Source organism: Sebastes umbrosus, chromosome 12 (genome assembly GCF_015220745.1).
Source record: "Sebastes umbrosus isolate fSebUmb1 chromosome 12, fSebUmb1.pri, whole genome shotgun sequence".
In the NCBI taxonomy this organism is placed as follows: Eukaryota; Metazoa; Chordata; class Actinopteri; order Perciformes; family Sebastidae; genus Sebastes; species Sebastes umbrosus.
Genome location: NC_051280.1, coordinates 28447422 through 28460880, shown reverse-complemented (window position 1 = coordinate 28460880; position 13459 = coordinate 28447422). Strand labels below are relative to the sequence as shown.

The following is a 13459-nucleotide window of genomic DNA, read 5'->3' as shown; positions in this document are numbered from 1 at the left end:
GCCAATGGGTGTAAGAGAAGAATAAAGCGACTCGACTGGTGATTAGAAAGATTCATCTATTAGCAGCTGGGGGAGGGGGTGATGAAACCAGGGTTAATGTGTGTTGGTGGTTTTGTTCTGGATGAATGAACAGAAGCAGTGACTGAATGTGAATGGAAGACCCCTCATAAGTATAGTAAACATCTCTACATGTGTGTGGTTAAGGCACAAATATGTAATTCATAACACATACAAATAGTTTTCATACATATGGTAATGTATTTTGCACATATAAGAAATCAAGTCCTTAACATAACAAACAAGTAGAAATATTTTTTTACATTATGTCATCTCTCCTCTTTCCCCTTTTTCGTACCACCTTCCTGTTTCCAACTTGCTTCATGTCAGCTCTCTTTCTTCATCTCCATCTCTCTCGCTTTCTGTCTTCTCTCTCTCTTTGTCTTCTTGGCCTTCGTCTTGGCGAGGTAGTTCTGGTAGTAGAAGTTACTGAAGAGAACGATGAGGCTCAGAGAGTAGGCGAACACGACCATGTTCATGGAGTTAGGGAAGTCACAGTCGACAAACATGTTGAAGGTGGTGTGGATGGTTACTATGACAAACTGGAGCTGGGTGGGAGACAGACGGACGGACGGACAGACAGACAGGAGAAATAAGAGAGAGAGTGAGACAATACCACTTTGAGTGAGTGACCAATATCTATAGAAATATCAGGAAAGTACAGCTCCAACTTGTCGACTACACACTCAATGTAATTGATGCAATAATAGTTTCCAGAGCTAATGGTGGACAGCTGACAGTGAATGCTTGACAATTAGTCTTCTATTGCTCCAGCGGTTATAGCGCTCGAGAGTCTCACAAAAGAGAGAGTGGCATTTAGTACGTCAGCACTTGTGTTAAAGTAACACATATCATTTTTTTATAGGAATAAATATCATTTCGATACACTAGAGCACTAATGGGTCTTTCACGCAGAACGCGGCAACAGCAACCCATGAAACCCATTATTTCCAATGTTTTGCAACAGCCTTTTGCTGCGGCGACCAAAGTTTGAGCGAAGCTTACGGAGTGCGCAGCTTGTGACGTTCAACCAAGTTCAACTGCGTTCTGTGTGAAAGGCCCATAACTGATGCGAGAGTGATTCTGTTGCTAGTTCATGCTATCTTTCCATAGCAACAACATGTTAAGCATGAGCAGCGATCACCACAGCTGAGCAGACACAGAGCGGAGCACTAAACCAATTTGGTTGAAAAAACACAAGTGTCAACACTACTGTCACTACTGTCACTACTGTTTAGCTGTCACTGACTAATCTATATCCATATGTTTCATAGAGCCGCTATAATATTCCGGGTCCAGGCAAGAATTATGTGTAATATATGAATGAACATTATGGACTCCACTCCGACTCCCCCTCCAATGCACTGTAGCCTAATTAATAACTACCTCTCAACCATACAAAAGAAACCCTCTCATACACACACAGAGAAATATAATCTCCAATCTCCCCAATCAACTCAACTGTCTCAGCTTCAGTTCACCCAATTGTGAAGCCAACTGTTAAAGAAGGCTTGGGGGTCACCTCTAAGGTCAGTACAATTATTGTTACATAATGGCGCTCAGCCACCACACTGACCTATATATGCTGCAGCCATATAAAAAGAAAAACCCCTACAGGATGCATTGTCTCATCATCAATGCAATAAGTAGAAAACAGATGGTCCAGAATAGTTAGTTAATCTGTCTAGTTATTCCAACAGCCAATCAGAACAATGACAAACCAAGCAGGAGGCCTCATGTTGGGCTCGACAAAGTTGAATACTACAAGATATGGAACATGATACATTTTTTGTACATATAGGCTACCTGAACAGAGGTGTATATATATATATATATTAAGGCTGTCAAAGTTAATGCGATAATAACGTGTTAACGCAAATTCGGTTTAACACCAGTAATTTCTTTAATGCATTAACACAACTTGCGATTTACAGCTTGTAGCAGGCTTAGTTTTAAAGAAGCTAGAGTAAAGATACTGGTATCATATGAATCGAGAAAACCTAAGGAATCCATTGGTACCAACCATGTCATACTAGCTTGTTGCGAAGGAGGCTAAATAACGCTCCAAACTTAAATTTTGGCAAGGAAAAACTGGCAAATTGGGTTCTATGGGTAACCACGAATCTCCCCTTGTTATGATTAGAGCATATTTTTTTATGCTAAATGCAGCACCTGTGAGGGTTTCTGGACAATATTTGTCATTGTTTTGTGTTGTTAATTGATTTCCAATAATAAATATATACATACATTTGCATAAAGCAGCATATTTGCCCACTTGTTGATAAGAGTATTAAACACTTGACAAATCTCCCTTTAAGGTACATTTTGACCAGATAAAAAATGTGCTATTAATTTGTGATTAATTGTGATTAACTATGGACTATCATGCGATTAATCATGATTCAATATTTTAATCGATTGACGGCCCTAATATACAGTATATGAGGAAGGACTTGCCAATTCTACTTAAATACTGCCAACTTTATAACTTCACATACAGGATGCTAAAAGTGATAATATACAGTATGCCTCATTGTCTTTTTGCTATGGGTGTTAATACAGACTTTAAAAAGCACTCAAATGATCAGCTTGAATTATGCTAAAACATAAAAAAGAACTGATCACTAAAAATGAAAGAGGTGATCCGAGATGCATTCTTTTAGCCACTTTAACATATTAAAGTGGATTATTTATAGAGACAGCGACAGAATGTGTTAAGTGATTATATCTTAAAATAAAATTAGAAAGGAAAACAGAAGGAAAGTAGAAACAAAATCAATGTACGAAGTAATGTGAGGTACACACACACACACACACACACACACACACACACACATAGGCAAAATACTGACCAGCTGCAGGGAGGTGAGGTAGCGCTTCCACCAGAGGTATTTGGACATGCTTGGTCCCAGAGCTGACAGGCCGTAGTACATATACATCACTACATGGACCAGGGAGTTGATCAGACCAGTCAGGAAAGCTATGGACCACATACACAGGATGAGTATTACATATTATACCCTTGAGCACGTGTGTCTAAAAGTGTGTGTTCTCCTGTAAATAGACATCATTTGCACTATTTATTCTATTTTCATGACATTGTTTGTGAGACTGGGTTGATGGAGCTGCATGGTGAGTATACTCACACTGGCCACCAGCCACATATTTAACCCCGGCCCACCAGTTGAAGATCATGGTGCCGTGATGGTAGATGTGGAGGAAGGTCAGCTGACCGTTCTTCTTCCTCAGGATGAAAAATATCTGAACCACGCAGATACACACACAAACACACAAAGGCAGGCATAATGTAAGATCTTGTGTTTACATATGGAAGCACTGCAGATGCAGAAATACACACATGTTTGAAAAGAAGATCTATCATCTGTTTCTTTATTTGGGAGTTGCTGTACATATTTTGTGAGTTTTAAATAACAAATAGAACTCTTAAAGGTCCCATATTATAAAAAGTGAGATTTTCATGCTGTGAAAGTATCGAAACGCTCAATCCACAGGGAAATACATACAGTCCGCATTCGAAAACTCTGCATTTGAAACAAGCTGTCAAGATTTTTGTCCATTTGTGATGTCACAAATATACAATATTTAGACCATTACACAGTTTTAAACGTAAACAATCTAATGGGTCCCAGTTTATTCCTGGTTTTAGTGTATGTGAATAACATCTACTGACAGGAAGTACACATTGACCAAACCTAGCAACCCAATTCTGTTGCTATTCCATCGCAATTCCGTTAAAATGTGCTAAAACGGAGCTTTTAAGACAGAGGGTTAATACAAGTATATTCAGGCAGACAGTATGAGGAAAATGAAGGGTTATTTTGAACATTACAGCATGTAAACATGTTCTAGTAGAAACACAAAATACAAGTATGAACCTGAAAATGAGCACGACATGGGACCTTTAAAAATCGAAATAACTCTTTTTTTTCACTGTTTTCATACTCACGGTGTCATTGAGCTCTATAACTTTGGAGAAGTAGAACCACCAGCACACTCTGGCCATCTGCACAACAGGGGAGAAAAATATGTAGTCTTTTAAACTGTCATTTTAGGATACACATTGATATTTTGTCAGGTACTTTAATTGAATATTTTGGTCATCAATAGATGCATAAATCAAATTCCAGAGTGGAGCTTTATCAATAAATTGTTGCATAAAAAACAATGTAGTAAAAAAGATTTACCCTCATGGCGAGTGGGCTTTCGCTGTAGTCGACCGGCTGGCACAGCAGACTGTATCTGGACAACCAGGCAGAGGCTGTAAACTGGGAAGACAAAAGCTGCATTTCATCTCTCCATCAGCACCTTTCATCCCATTTTGTCACACACAAATTGGCTGTGAGTCAGTGAAATCACTTTACATCTGTCTGACCTCACAGCTAAGGAGGATTTTTGTCCTATTTAACCTGCAATCATTTATTTTTTTGCCACTTGGGGGCAACATAAACAAGCTGTGAAACTCAGTGCTGTCAACATAGTATCACCTTTTATGTTGATGTTGTTTAACAGTTGCTTATTTATACATCCAGAAGATATGGAGCAATACTAACATTCATCTGGAGTTTTGTTTTGTCCACCTGGCTAACACGTTTTCACTTCCAACTCATCAAATACCGCCGCTTTGTCAGTAGCCCTACGCTTCAAACTATGACGCTCTAAGCACCCCTCTAGCATCAGTTTTGGACGTTTCAGCGACATCACATCAGTTTCCGCTCCTTACATGCATTGTGTCTTTTCAAAATAAACTCCCGGGTTCACATTAAACGTACAGTTTCTGCTCATTACAATATATACACTCTCTTTCAAAATAAACTTCCAATGTAGGTTTACATAGTTTTTAGGTTTACTTACATAACAAAACTACTTGGTTAGGTTTAGGAAAAGATTGTGTTTTGAGTAAAAATAAGTAGATTTGTTACACAAGATAACTTTTTCCGGTACGTAACTGGCATTAGTTAAAGTTGCTAAATGCAAGATGCGAGCATATATTCCAACATACAGTAGTACCTCATAGAACATGTATGCAGACAGGCAGACCATGGCAAAGTTGTAAACTATCAGGACGGGTTTAAGGTTGACCGGCTGCCTCTTCCTCATCAGCTTTGGTCCCACCCATATAATGAGCAGGTAGCACAGGAAGATAAGGCTGATCGGCACAGGAGAGTAGACCAGCAGCCAACCGTCCGTCCTATAGTCTAGACAGAGAGAAGGCAAGAGAAAAAAGCATAGAGATTGTGTTAATGTTCAACTTTAAATATCCAACAATATATCACTGAAATACATGAGTTTGATAAAGTGAAAATGCTTGCCTCCATTTTGCAGAATTCCTTTGTAGAATAATTGTAATTTCTGCCACATGGCGAGAGCCTGGAAACCCTGAGATGGATACACACGAGCAGGAGAAACTTTAATCACTGAACTGGACTAAAACATTGTTGCTATTTGTGTTATTCATAAAATGCCTCCAACAGGTCAAACATGTTTTCATACAAAATTGCAATTGGAATTTTAAAAATAAGATTGTTTTTTATTTGATTTTATTGACTTTATTTGACTTTGCATGCTCTTTCTTTTATCAACTGGTACTATTAATGCATACATCAGTAGCAGAAGTAGTTATTTTACATGAGTCGTCCGGAAGTAGTGATACAAATAATAACAATTTGTAGTGGGAGGTTAGAAGTCTATACTGCATTGTGCATCAGCATTTTTTAAAAACAACTGACTGTTTTTTTCAAATGCTCATAAGCAACATCCTCCACATCATCCTAGCACCCCTCTGCATATTTGATTAAACCACCCAGAGATGATCTGGATTATAATTCAAGGATTATGTTGCACTAATCCAAACGTATATCTCTTGATAATGGATAATAACTAATAATCCCCTTGATGAATGGCTGCCTAATGTGGACGACAGGGTTACGAGCTGCCACATGTGATTAACATACGACAGTGCTGCCATCTAGCGTTTGCAGATGAATGCTCTGCACACAACAGGTCTATTACTTCCTCTCCTTCAGCTTCCTTTACAGTATATAATATTGGTCTATAGATATAGAAACTCCGACACAGTCTTTGGTAATGTCTCTGGGAATTATAGGGCTATTAATGACCAGTTTTAAATTAAAAAAAATACACACAAATTACACTTGAAGGCTATTTTGGATATATTTTTTTACTAAATATCTTTGAATTAGGGGTAACACTTCATTTTACAGGTCTGCAAATTTCATGGTAATGAGGCGTTAATTAGTAAGTAACTTATTTGAAATAAATTTGGAATTAATGCCAAATTACCCCAATATCTACCTCAAAATCTATCAAAAATTACTTTATTATAAACATTATTTAATAATTACATGCTAAAATAGCATATAATGGTTAAAATAGGGCCCTTAGGTTTGAGATCGGAAGTCGAAAACCAAAAGAAGACACTTCTGATCAGGCACAGATCTCACCACTGGGTGATTTATTGTCTGCACAAATGTAACCTGGTAGCTAATGTCATGATTCAGGGAGTTTTTTAAAGAAATTTCAAAGAAGTTATTTGCTAATTATCACCTATTTACCAGCAGACATGGAAATAAAGCATATCAATTAACTTTGTATTCTTTTCCCTGGAAATGTATTAAATAAATTACCGGCTATTGGGAAATAGCGGAATATAATTATTAAGTCAGTAATATCAGTAATTTTTGTGTCTTCCTGACAAATGTATGTGTTCACTAGCTCAGTAGTTCACAACCTGGGGTCTGGGCCCCCCTTAGGGGACATTTACGATTAGTAAATGTCTTCTTTTGCCATTTTTGTTACTCCTAATTTAGGAAGTGGGAGCCTATTATCTGTTTTATCTGTTCTCTTGTTTCTTTCAAAAAGTAACACAATCAGGAAGTCCATTCGCTCTCCAGTTTATCCACCAATTTGTGAGCGATGTGTCTCTTAAAAGGGGAGACATTTTTCCATCCATGTTTGACACTCCACCACTGAATGTGATTGAAAGCACTAGTGATAATGTGTTGGTAGAACGCAGCGGGCCATGTGGACAGGGATAAGTAGTTTAGCTTCTTCCAGGAGCTTCCTCGCTGGGATTTACTGGGAAAATCCCCAACCTGGCCAGGCTCCTACAACCTGCTGGGGTTTATCCAACAGGTTTAACTACTACAGCGTTGCTAAAGAAAAGAAAGAAGGTATGAATTATTGTGAATTTGTAGCAGCAGGATGGTTCCAATCATCAAGCAGCCACCTCAGCAATCAGCAGTACTTTACAAGAACCAGTAAGCTGATAATGTACTGTTCATTCAACCTGGTGTTTAAACAGAGATCTTGCAAGCAAGTAATCATGGGAAATGACGACAACCAATGAACTTTAAGTTGTATTATCTGTTAATAACCGTAGCGGCCTTACCTTCATTCTGATGGTGGCTGTATATAATGTTTCTCCTCAGCTCTCCTCAGTCAAAGTATGCTGCATCTCAGCCATGTGTTAAGCAGCACTGAGGTAATCCACCTGTTCTCTCTGTGTATGTGTGTGTGTGTGTGTGTGTGTGTGTGTGTGTGTCCAGCATGACATATGGCGGTGTGTTCCTTTATTCTAGCATAGCAGGTCAAGTACCTGCAGCTAAATCTCAGTTCCCTAGTTTTTTGCGTTGTGTTCCCGTTGTGGCACCGTCGGCCCTAATCTGCCTGTGTCAGAGTCAAAAGTGTTCTGGTTTCTTTTGGACTCATTTTACTTCATGCTTCCACCTACTGAAGTTCAGGTCGACCACGGTGTGTTTGAAAAATATTTTATTTTAAGGTGAAACTTTAATACGAACAGTTTTCTTTACAACTATCCATAAATCTTTAATCATTTTAAGGGAATCATGAAAATAAAACATTTATCCATGTTACAGATTCATGCATTCATATTAATCAACAAATTAAAGGCAGGGTTGACGATGTTCTCCAGTATACACTATTTGTTATATTGGTTGAAATGGTCTTTACACCCCGACAGCGATCCATTACTGATGAGCTCTGAAAAAGGACCGGAAAATAGCCGTCATCTGTAGCTGCTGTAATCTTAAAAAATGTAAACTTAAAAACGTCTACCAATCATTGCCTTGCGGTCCGCTTGGAAAGAACCAATCAGATGCCTCCCTGCTTGTACTCTACCCTTGGCGTGCACCAGCCTGAACTCAAAGTGCGTCGCCGCCGCACGTTTACTGGAGAATAAAAGAGTAAACTCGGCCAAAACGATCACTGCCGCGGTTACTTGTCATGAGGAAGCGTTGTTGAGCTAAGGTCCTCTCTCCGCTCTGTGTCTGTGAAGCAGGGTCGGCGCCAGAGTGTTAGGGGCGGACGGGCAATCAGCTATGACAGAGGGGGCATTTTTTTTCACCTCATTTAGCCTTTATTAAGTGTATCTTTAACATTACCATGTTTCATGAAAGTAATAAACTGACAGAGAGGTGTAGACATACTGCCACTTATGCGCACAGGCTCGCACTCACGCATACACATGCTGTTATGTCCACAAAAACAGGTTATAAACTAACACCGTGTCCTAACTGGATGCGAGCGTCCGACTATCGCGCATATCAGGTAGCATCTGATGCTCTCTGTCCACTGAATACGTTAAATCTGCACTTCTGTTACGTCATGTAAACAAACCAGGAACATATCAGCTGTGAGCTCCAGATCACACTGGAGCTGAAGACGTAACCACCTCAAAGATGGGTTGGTAATACTTGTTATCTTCCTACGTTCGTACTTTTTTTTTTATCAGAAAACACACATTTTATTTTATATACTTACTGGAAATAACACACAATATAGCCAAGAGCAAGTAGGTTGTTATCTAGTGATCTTCTCCAGCCAGCTGCCACCTTATTTTGGTTTCTGTTTTGAAATGAGGAGGTACTGGAGGCTACAGATAACTCCTCAGGCACACCCTGCGTCTTGCTAGTGCCAGGGTCAAAATGTGCACACAGACAGATACAGTACACTGGAATGAATCATAGGTTGATAACCCCTCCCTGCTCGTCCTGCTCTCAAACACGACAGCTCCACGGTTTATTTCCTTGTTCCCTCCCCTTCAGATCTACAGTTTTAAGGAGGGTCTAACCAACATGGTGGTGAAGTGCAAGAGCTGACAGGCCTCATTCACTGCATAACACATGTTGTTTAGATCAGAGTTCAAACTAGATTCACTTCTCAGGAAGTGAAACTCAGAGAGTTGTTGTCACTGAAAAGTGAAATGGCGCAGAAAGGAATTCAGCTGGAGCAGGAAACCTTCTCTTGTTCCATCTGTCTGGATCTACTGAAGGATCCGGTGACTATTCCCTGTGGACACAGCTACTGCATGAACTGTATTCAAAACCACTGGGATGGAGAGGATGAGAAGAAGATCTACAGCTGCCCTCAGTGTAGGCAGACCTTCACACCGAGGCCTGTCCTGATGAAAAGCACCATGTTAGCAGATTTAGTGGAGGAACTGAAGAAGACTGGACTCCAAGCTGCTCCTACTGATCACTGCTATGCTGGACCTGAAGATGTGGCCTGTGATGTCTGCACTGGTAGGAAACTGAAAGCCTTCAAGTCCTGTCTGGTGTGTCTGTTCTCTTACTGTGAGAAACACCTCCAGCCTCATTACGATGTGGCTCAATTAAAGAAACACAAGCTGGTGGAGCCCTCCAAGAAGCTCCAGGAGAACATCTGCTCTCGTCACGATGAGGTGATGAAGATTTTCTGTCGTACTGATCAGCAGTGTATCTGTTATCTCTGCTTAATGGATGACCATAAAGGCCACGACACCGTCTCAGCTGCAGCAGAAAGGACTGAGAGGCAGAGAGAGCTGGAGGTGAGTCGACTCAACATCCAGCAGAGGATCCAGGACAGAGAGAAAGATGTGAAGCTGCTCCAACAGGAGGTGAAGGCTGTCAATCGCTCTGCTGATAAAGCAGTGAAGGACAGTGAAAAGATCTTCACCGAGCTGATCCGTCTCATGGAGAAAAGAAGCTCTGATGTGAAGCAGCAGGTCAGATCCCAGCAGAAAAGTGAAGTGAGTCGAGTCAAAGAGCTTCAGGAGAAGCTGGAGCAGGAGATCACTGAGCTGAAGAGGAGAGACGCTGAGATGAAGCTGCTGTCACACACAGAAGATCTCAACCAGTTTTTAATCAACTACCCCTCACTGTCACCACTCAGTGAATCTACATCCAGCATCAATATCCGTCCTCTGAGCTACTTTGAGGACGTGACGGCGGCTGTGTCAGAAGTCAGAGATAAACTACAGGACGTTCTGAGAGAGAAATGGACAAACGTCTCACAGACAGTGACTGAAGTGGATGTTTTACTGTCACAACCAGAGCCCAAGACCAGAGCTGAATTCTTGAAATATTCACGTGAAATAACACTGGATCCAAACACAGCAAACACACTGCTGTTATTATCTGAGGGGAACAGAAAAGCAACATTTATGATGCAACATCAGTCTTATCCTAGTCACCCAGACAGATTCATTGGGATTCGTCAGGTCCTGAGTAGAGAGAGTCTGACTGGACGTTGTTACTGGGAGGTGGAGTGGAGAGGGAGAAAGGTTTATGTAGCAGTCGCATACAAGAGTACCAGGAGAGCAGGGAGGGCGAGTGAATGTTTGTTTGGATGGAATGACAAATCTTGGGCGTTAGATTGTGACCAAAACAGTTATACATTTTGGTACAACTATGTCAAAACCCCCGTCTCAGGTCCTCGGTCCTCCAGAGTAGGAGTGTACCTGGATCACAGTGCAGGTGTTCTGTCCTTCTACAGCGTCTCTGAAACCATGACTCTCCTCCACAGAGTCCAGACCACATTCACTGAGCCTCTCTGTGCTGGACTCTGGCTTTTAGATCCTGATGTCACTGCTGAGTTGTGTAAACTGAAATAGACAGAAGTCATTTGAGGGACAGTGGGTTCAATTCTGTGTTTTAACTCTTTTTAAACTCGTTTTGTCTCCATGTTTGTTGATCTCTCTCTCTTTTTTCATATAATAGACAAAGTAAGCACAGTTTACAAACTCTTAAAGGAATAGTTTGACATTTTGGAAAATGTGCTTATTCACTTCCATGTTGAGAGTTAGATAAGAAGAGCCAGCAGAAGGTAACGTCCCAGCACCTCAATATTTCACCGATGAATGACATTATAACGTATCTAGTTTGTTAAATCTGTGCAAAAACCAAAGTGTAAAACCATTAAGTTGTGGTTTTACAGGGGGTTATGTACCGGACTGTGGGCATAGTCAGGACCTGGAGTTGGGTTGTCACTAAGTTGCCAGGCAACCAGCGGAGACTTCAGGAAGTTACTGCTCATAGTCAAGAAAAAAATCCTGTAAAACCACAACTTGTCATTTTTACACTTTGGTTATTTGTACGGATCAAACACACGAGACTTGTTAAATAGTGATCTTTAGAGGTGCTGGTTGGTGGATTTTTTTATTACCTTTGGGTCGAGCCAGGCCAGCTGATATGACAGATATGAGAGTGGTAACAATCTTTTCATCTAACTCTCAGCAAGAAAGCAAATAAGACAATCTTCCAAAATGTTGTAATGTTACTTTAATGTCTCTCTATTGTGAAAAGGTATTGCTCTGTTTTTGTCATGAGGACTTTCTAGTTGGTTGGTTGGCTCTCTGTTCCTGTCTCCAGCCCCAGGCCATGTACTATCCTCACACTCCCCAAACCTGCCATCCTCCAACCATCCACTAGATGCCCTCAGACGTCCACGCCCACCTACACACCTGTTACCACTTTCCCTCATCAGCCCTGCTGTTCATAACCGGCCCTTTTTCACACACTCCTTGCTAGTTTGTCAAAGTTGCTGTATGCCTCATGCCTTTGAGTTCCATCTGATCTGTTTTGTTTTTTCTGGTTACCTGTTCTGGATGTACCTGCCTGTTTATCTGCTGCAATAAATCATATCAGTCTGCCTGCCTAGTCTGCATTTTGGGTCTTATTCCTGTTACCCCGCATACACCAGCCGTTTTGAAAAGAGGACAAAATAACCTCCCATCTCCAATTAAATGAACTGTAAAGGCACTACACAAGTCACAGAAAGAGATACAAATTAGATGTTAATGTTTTTTAAAACACCTTGAAACAAACACTTTATAAATGTATTTTCTTTTTAATGGAGAACAACAATAAACAGGTTAATTCTACATTCAGGTAATTAATCAGAAGTAGAAGTAGCAAAGTTTCAAATCCACAGCAAATATGCAAAACTGATTAAATGGAGTAATACTGCATATAATAAGAGTACAGGTGAAAACAAAATGTGTTTCTGGTGTGATTAATAATATCTCATCATGATTTATTTGGATTAGTATATTAATACTCCAAAATGCTTGCACACATTCTAATGAATACAGGCCAGCACTTGAAACTCTTGTTATAGTGATGTAGTAGCACAGCACATCACTCCCAGATCCTGCACGAGATTGACAGAAGCAGAAACTGAACCAGAAGTAAAAATGTTTGGACAGTAACGTGACTGAGGTTTGTGGATGTTTCACTCACCAGTTGTTGTCCCTGCTCAGCCTGCTGTAGTGTAACATTAGTCCATTGTTTTATTCCACAATACTGAACAGAATAATCCAAACAGGTAGAAAAAGTAAGATGTGAGAGGAGCACAGGATGCTTTTTACTCTCTTGGTCCTAATTGTGCTTTAATGCACCAGGTTTGTAGGTCTACTTTCTCTCATTTTTTTCTATTGAGCTAGATTAAAAACATTTTTTTTTTAAAAAAAACACGCCAACGGAGCGGATCAAAACGAGGCTTCTTACTGAAATACTGTAGTGACGGCTCATATTTCCCAGAGTTTTCATAGTTGTGTCTTTGTGCTGTGTGTTCGTGTTTTATTTGATCCATCAGTGAGGTGGCTGTTATATTTTTTGACAGGTAGCTCGTAATAAAGTTTCACTAGTGAACTTTATTACATATAACTGCGAGCGTCAATGCCTGTGCTGAAAGTGTCAGAAATCAAGTTAATATTTTCATTTACATCCAGGACAACTGACCCGGTTTTATCGGCTCATTTTATCTAAACTAATCAGCCGTTCCTCTCAATATGAGTGACAGGAAAAAATAGGAACCGTGTATCCGATAGAAGTTCAGACAAAACATCACGCCGCGCTGTGCAGCGCCGTGTTGCTCGCGACCAGTTAGGACCCTCCAATAGAAAACAATGTAATCAAGCCCAAGTACATGTCCTAGTTGTTTCCTAAATGCAAAACTATCACTGTTTCGTGCTTTATTTTGCATTGCAGTGTTAAGTCCTTCCATTACCAAACTGAAAGACTTAATTTTACTAATAGCTTAGCTGTTATTTCAGTTTAGTTTTTTGTCAGGAGAGAATTCAGCT

At 40.2% G+C, this 13459-nt stretch overlaps 2 protein-coding genes across 3 annotated transcripts; one reads left to right on the top strand and one right to left on the bottom strand.

Moving 5' to 3' along the window:
* Positions 1 to 237: 237 nt before the first annotated feature.
* elovl8a (ELOVL fatty acid elongase 8a) lies at positions 238 to 5545 on the bottom strand. Of its 2 annotated transcripts, none has more exons than XM_037786269.1 (7): positions 5388 to 5545; positions 5086 to 5273; positions 4263 to 4358; positions 4025 to 4081; positions 3204 to 3318; positions 2910 to 3037; positions 238 to 605 (listed from the first exon to the last, which is right to left on the bottom strand). In XM_037786269.1, exons 1-7 carry the CDS (start codon positions 5434 to 5436, stop codon positions 384 to 386), a joined length of 855 nt encoding a protein of 284 aa, XP_037642197.1. In that variant the 5' UTR covers positions 5437 to 5545; the 3' UTR covers positions 238 to 383. The 2 variants fall into 2 exon arrangements, with proteins under 2 accessions (XP_037642197.1, XP_037642198.1); XM_037786270.1 differs by having other exon boundaries at positions 4263 to 4343.
* Positions 5546 to 9284: 3739 nt separating this feature from the next.
* Positions 9285 to 11191, top strand: LOC119498340 (tripartite motif-containing protein 16-like). Its single transcript, XM_037787133.1, has one exon. The coding sequence runs from the start codon at positions 9320 to 9322 to the stop codon at positions 10985 to 10987; it is 1668 nt and encodes a 555-aa protein (XP_037643061.1). The 5' UTR covers positions 9285 to 9319; the 3' UTR covers positions 10988 to 11191.
* Positions 11192 to 13459: the final 2268 nt, after the last annotated feature.

Coding starts and splice junctions, on each gene's coding strand:
- elovl8a (XM_037786269.1), bottom strand. CDS start 5,436: ATGTGGCAGAAATTACAATTATTCTACAAAGGAATTCTGCAAAATGGA. Junction 3,038..3,203: donor ATATGTGGCTGGTGGCCAGT/GTGAGTATACTC, acceptor TGTGGTCCATAG/CTTTCCTGACTGGTCTGATC. Junction 606..2,909: donor ACCTCACCTCCCTGCAGCTG/GTCAGTATTTTG, acceptor TCTCCCACCCAG/CTCCAGTTTGTCATAGTAAC.
- LOC119498340 (XM_037787133.1), top strand. CDS start 9,320: ATGGCGCAGAAAGGAATTCAGCTGGAGCAGGAAACCTTCTCTTGTTCC.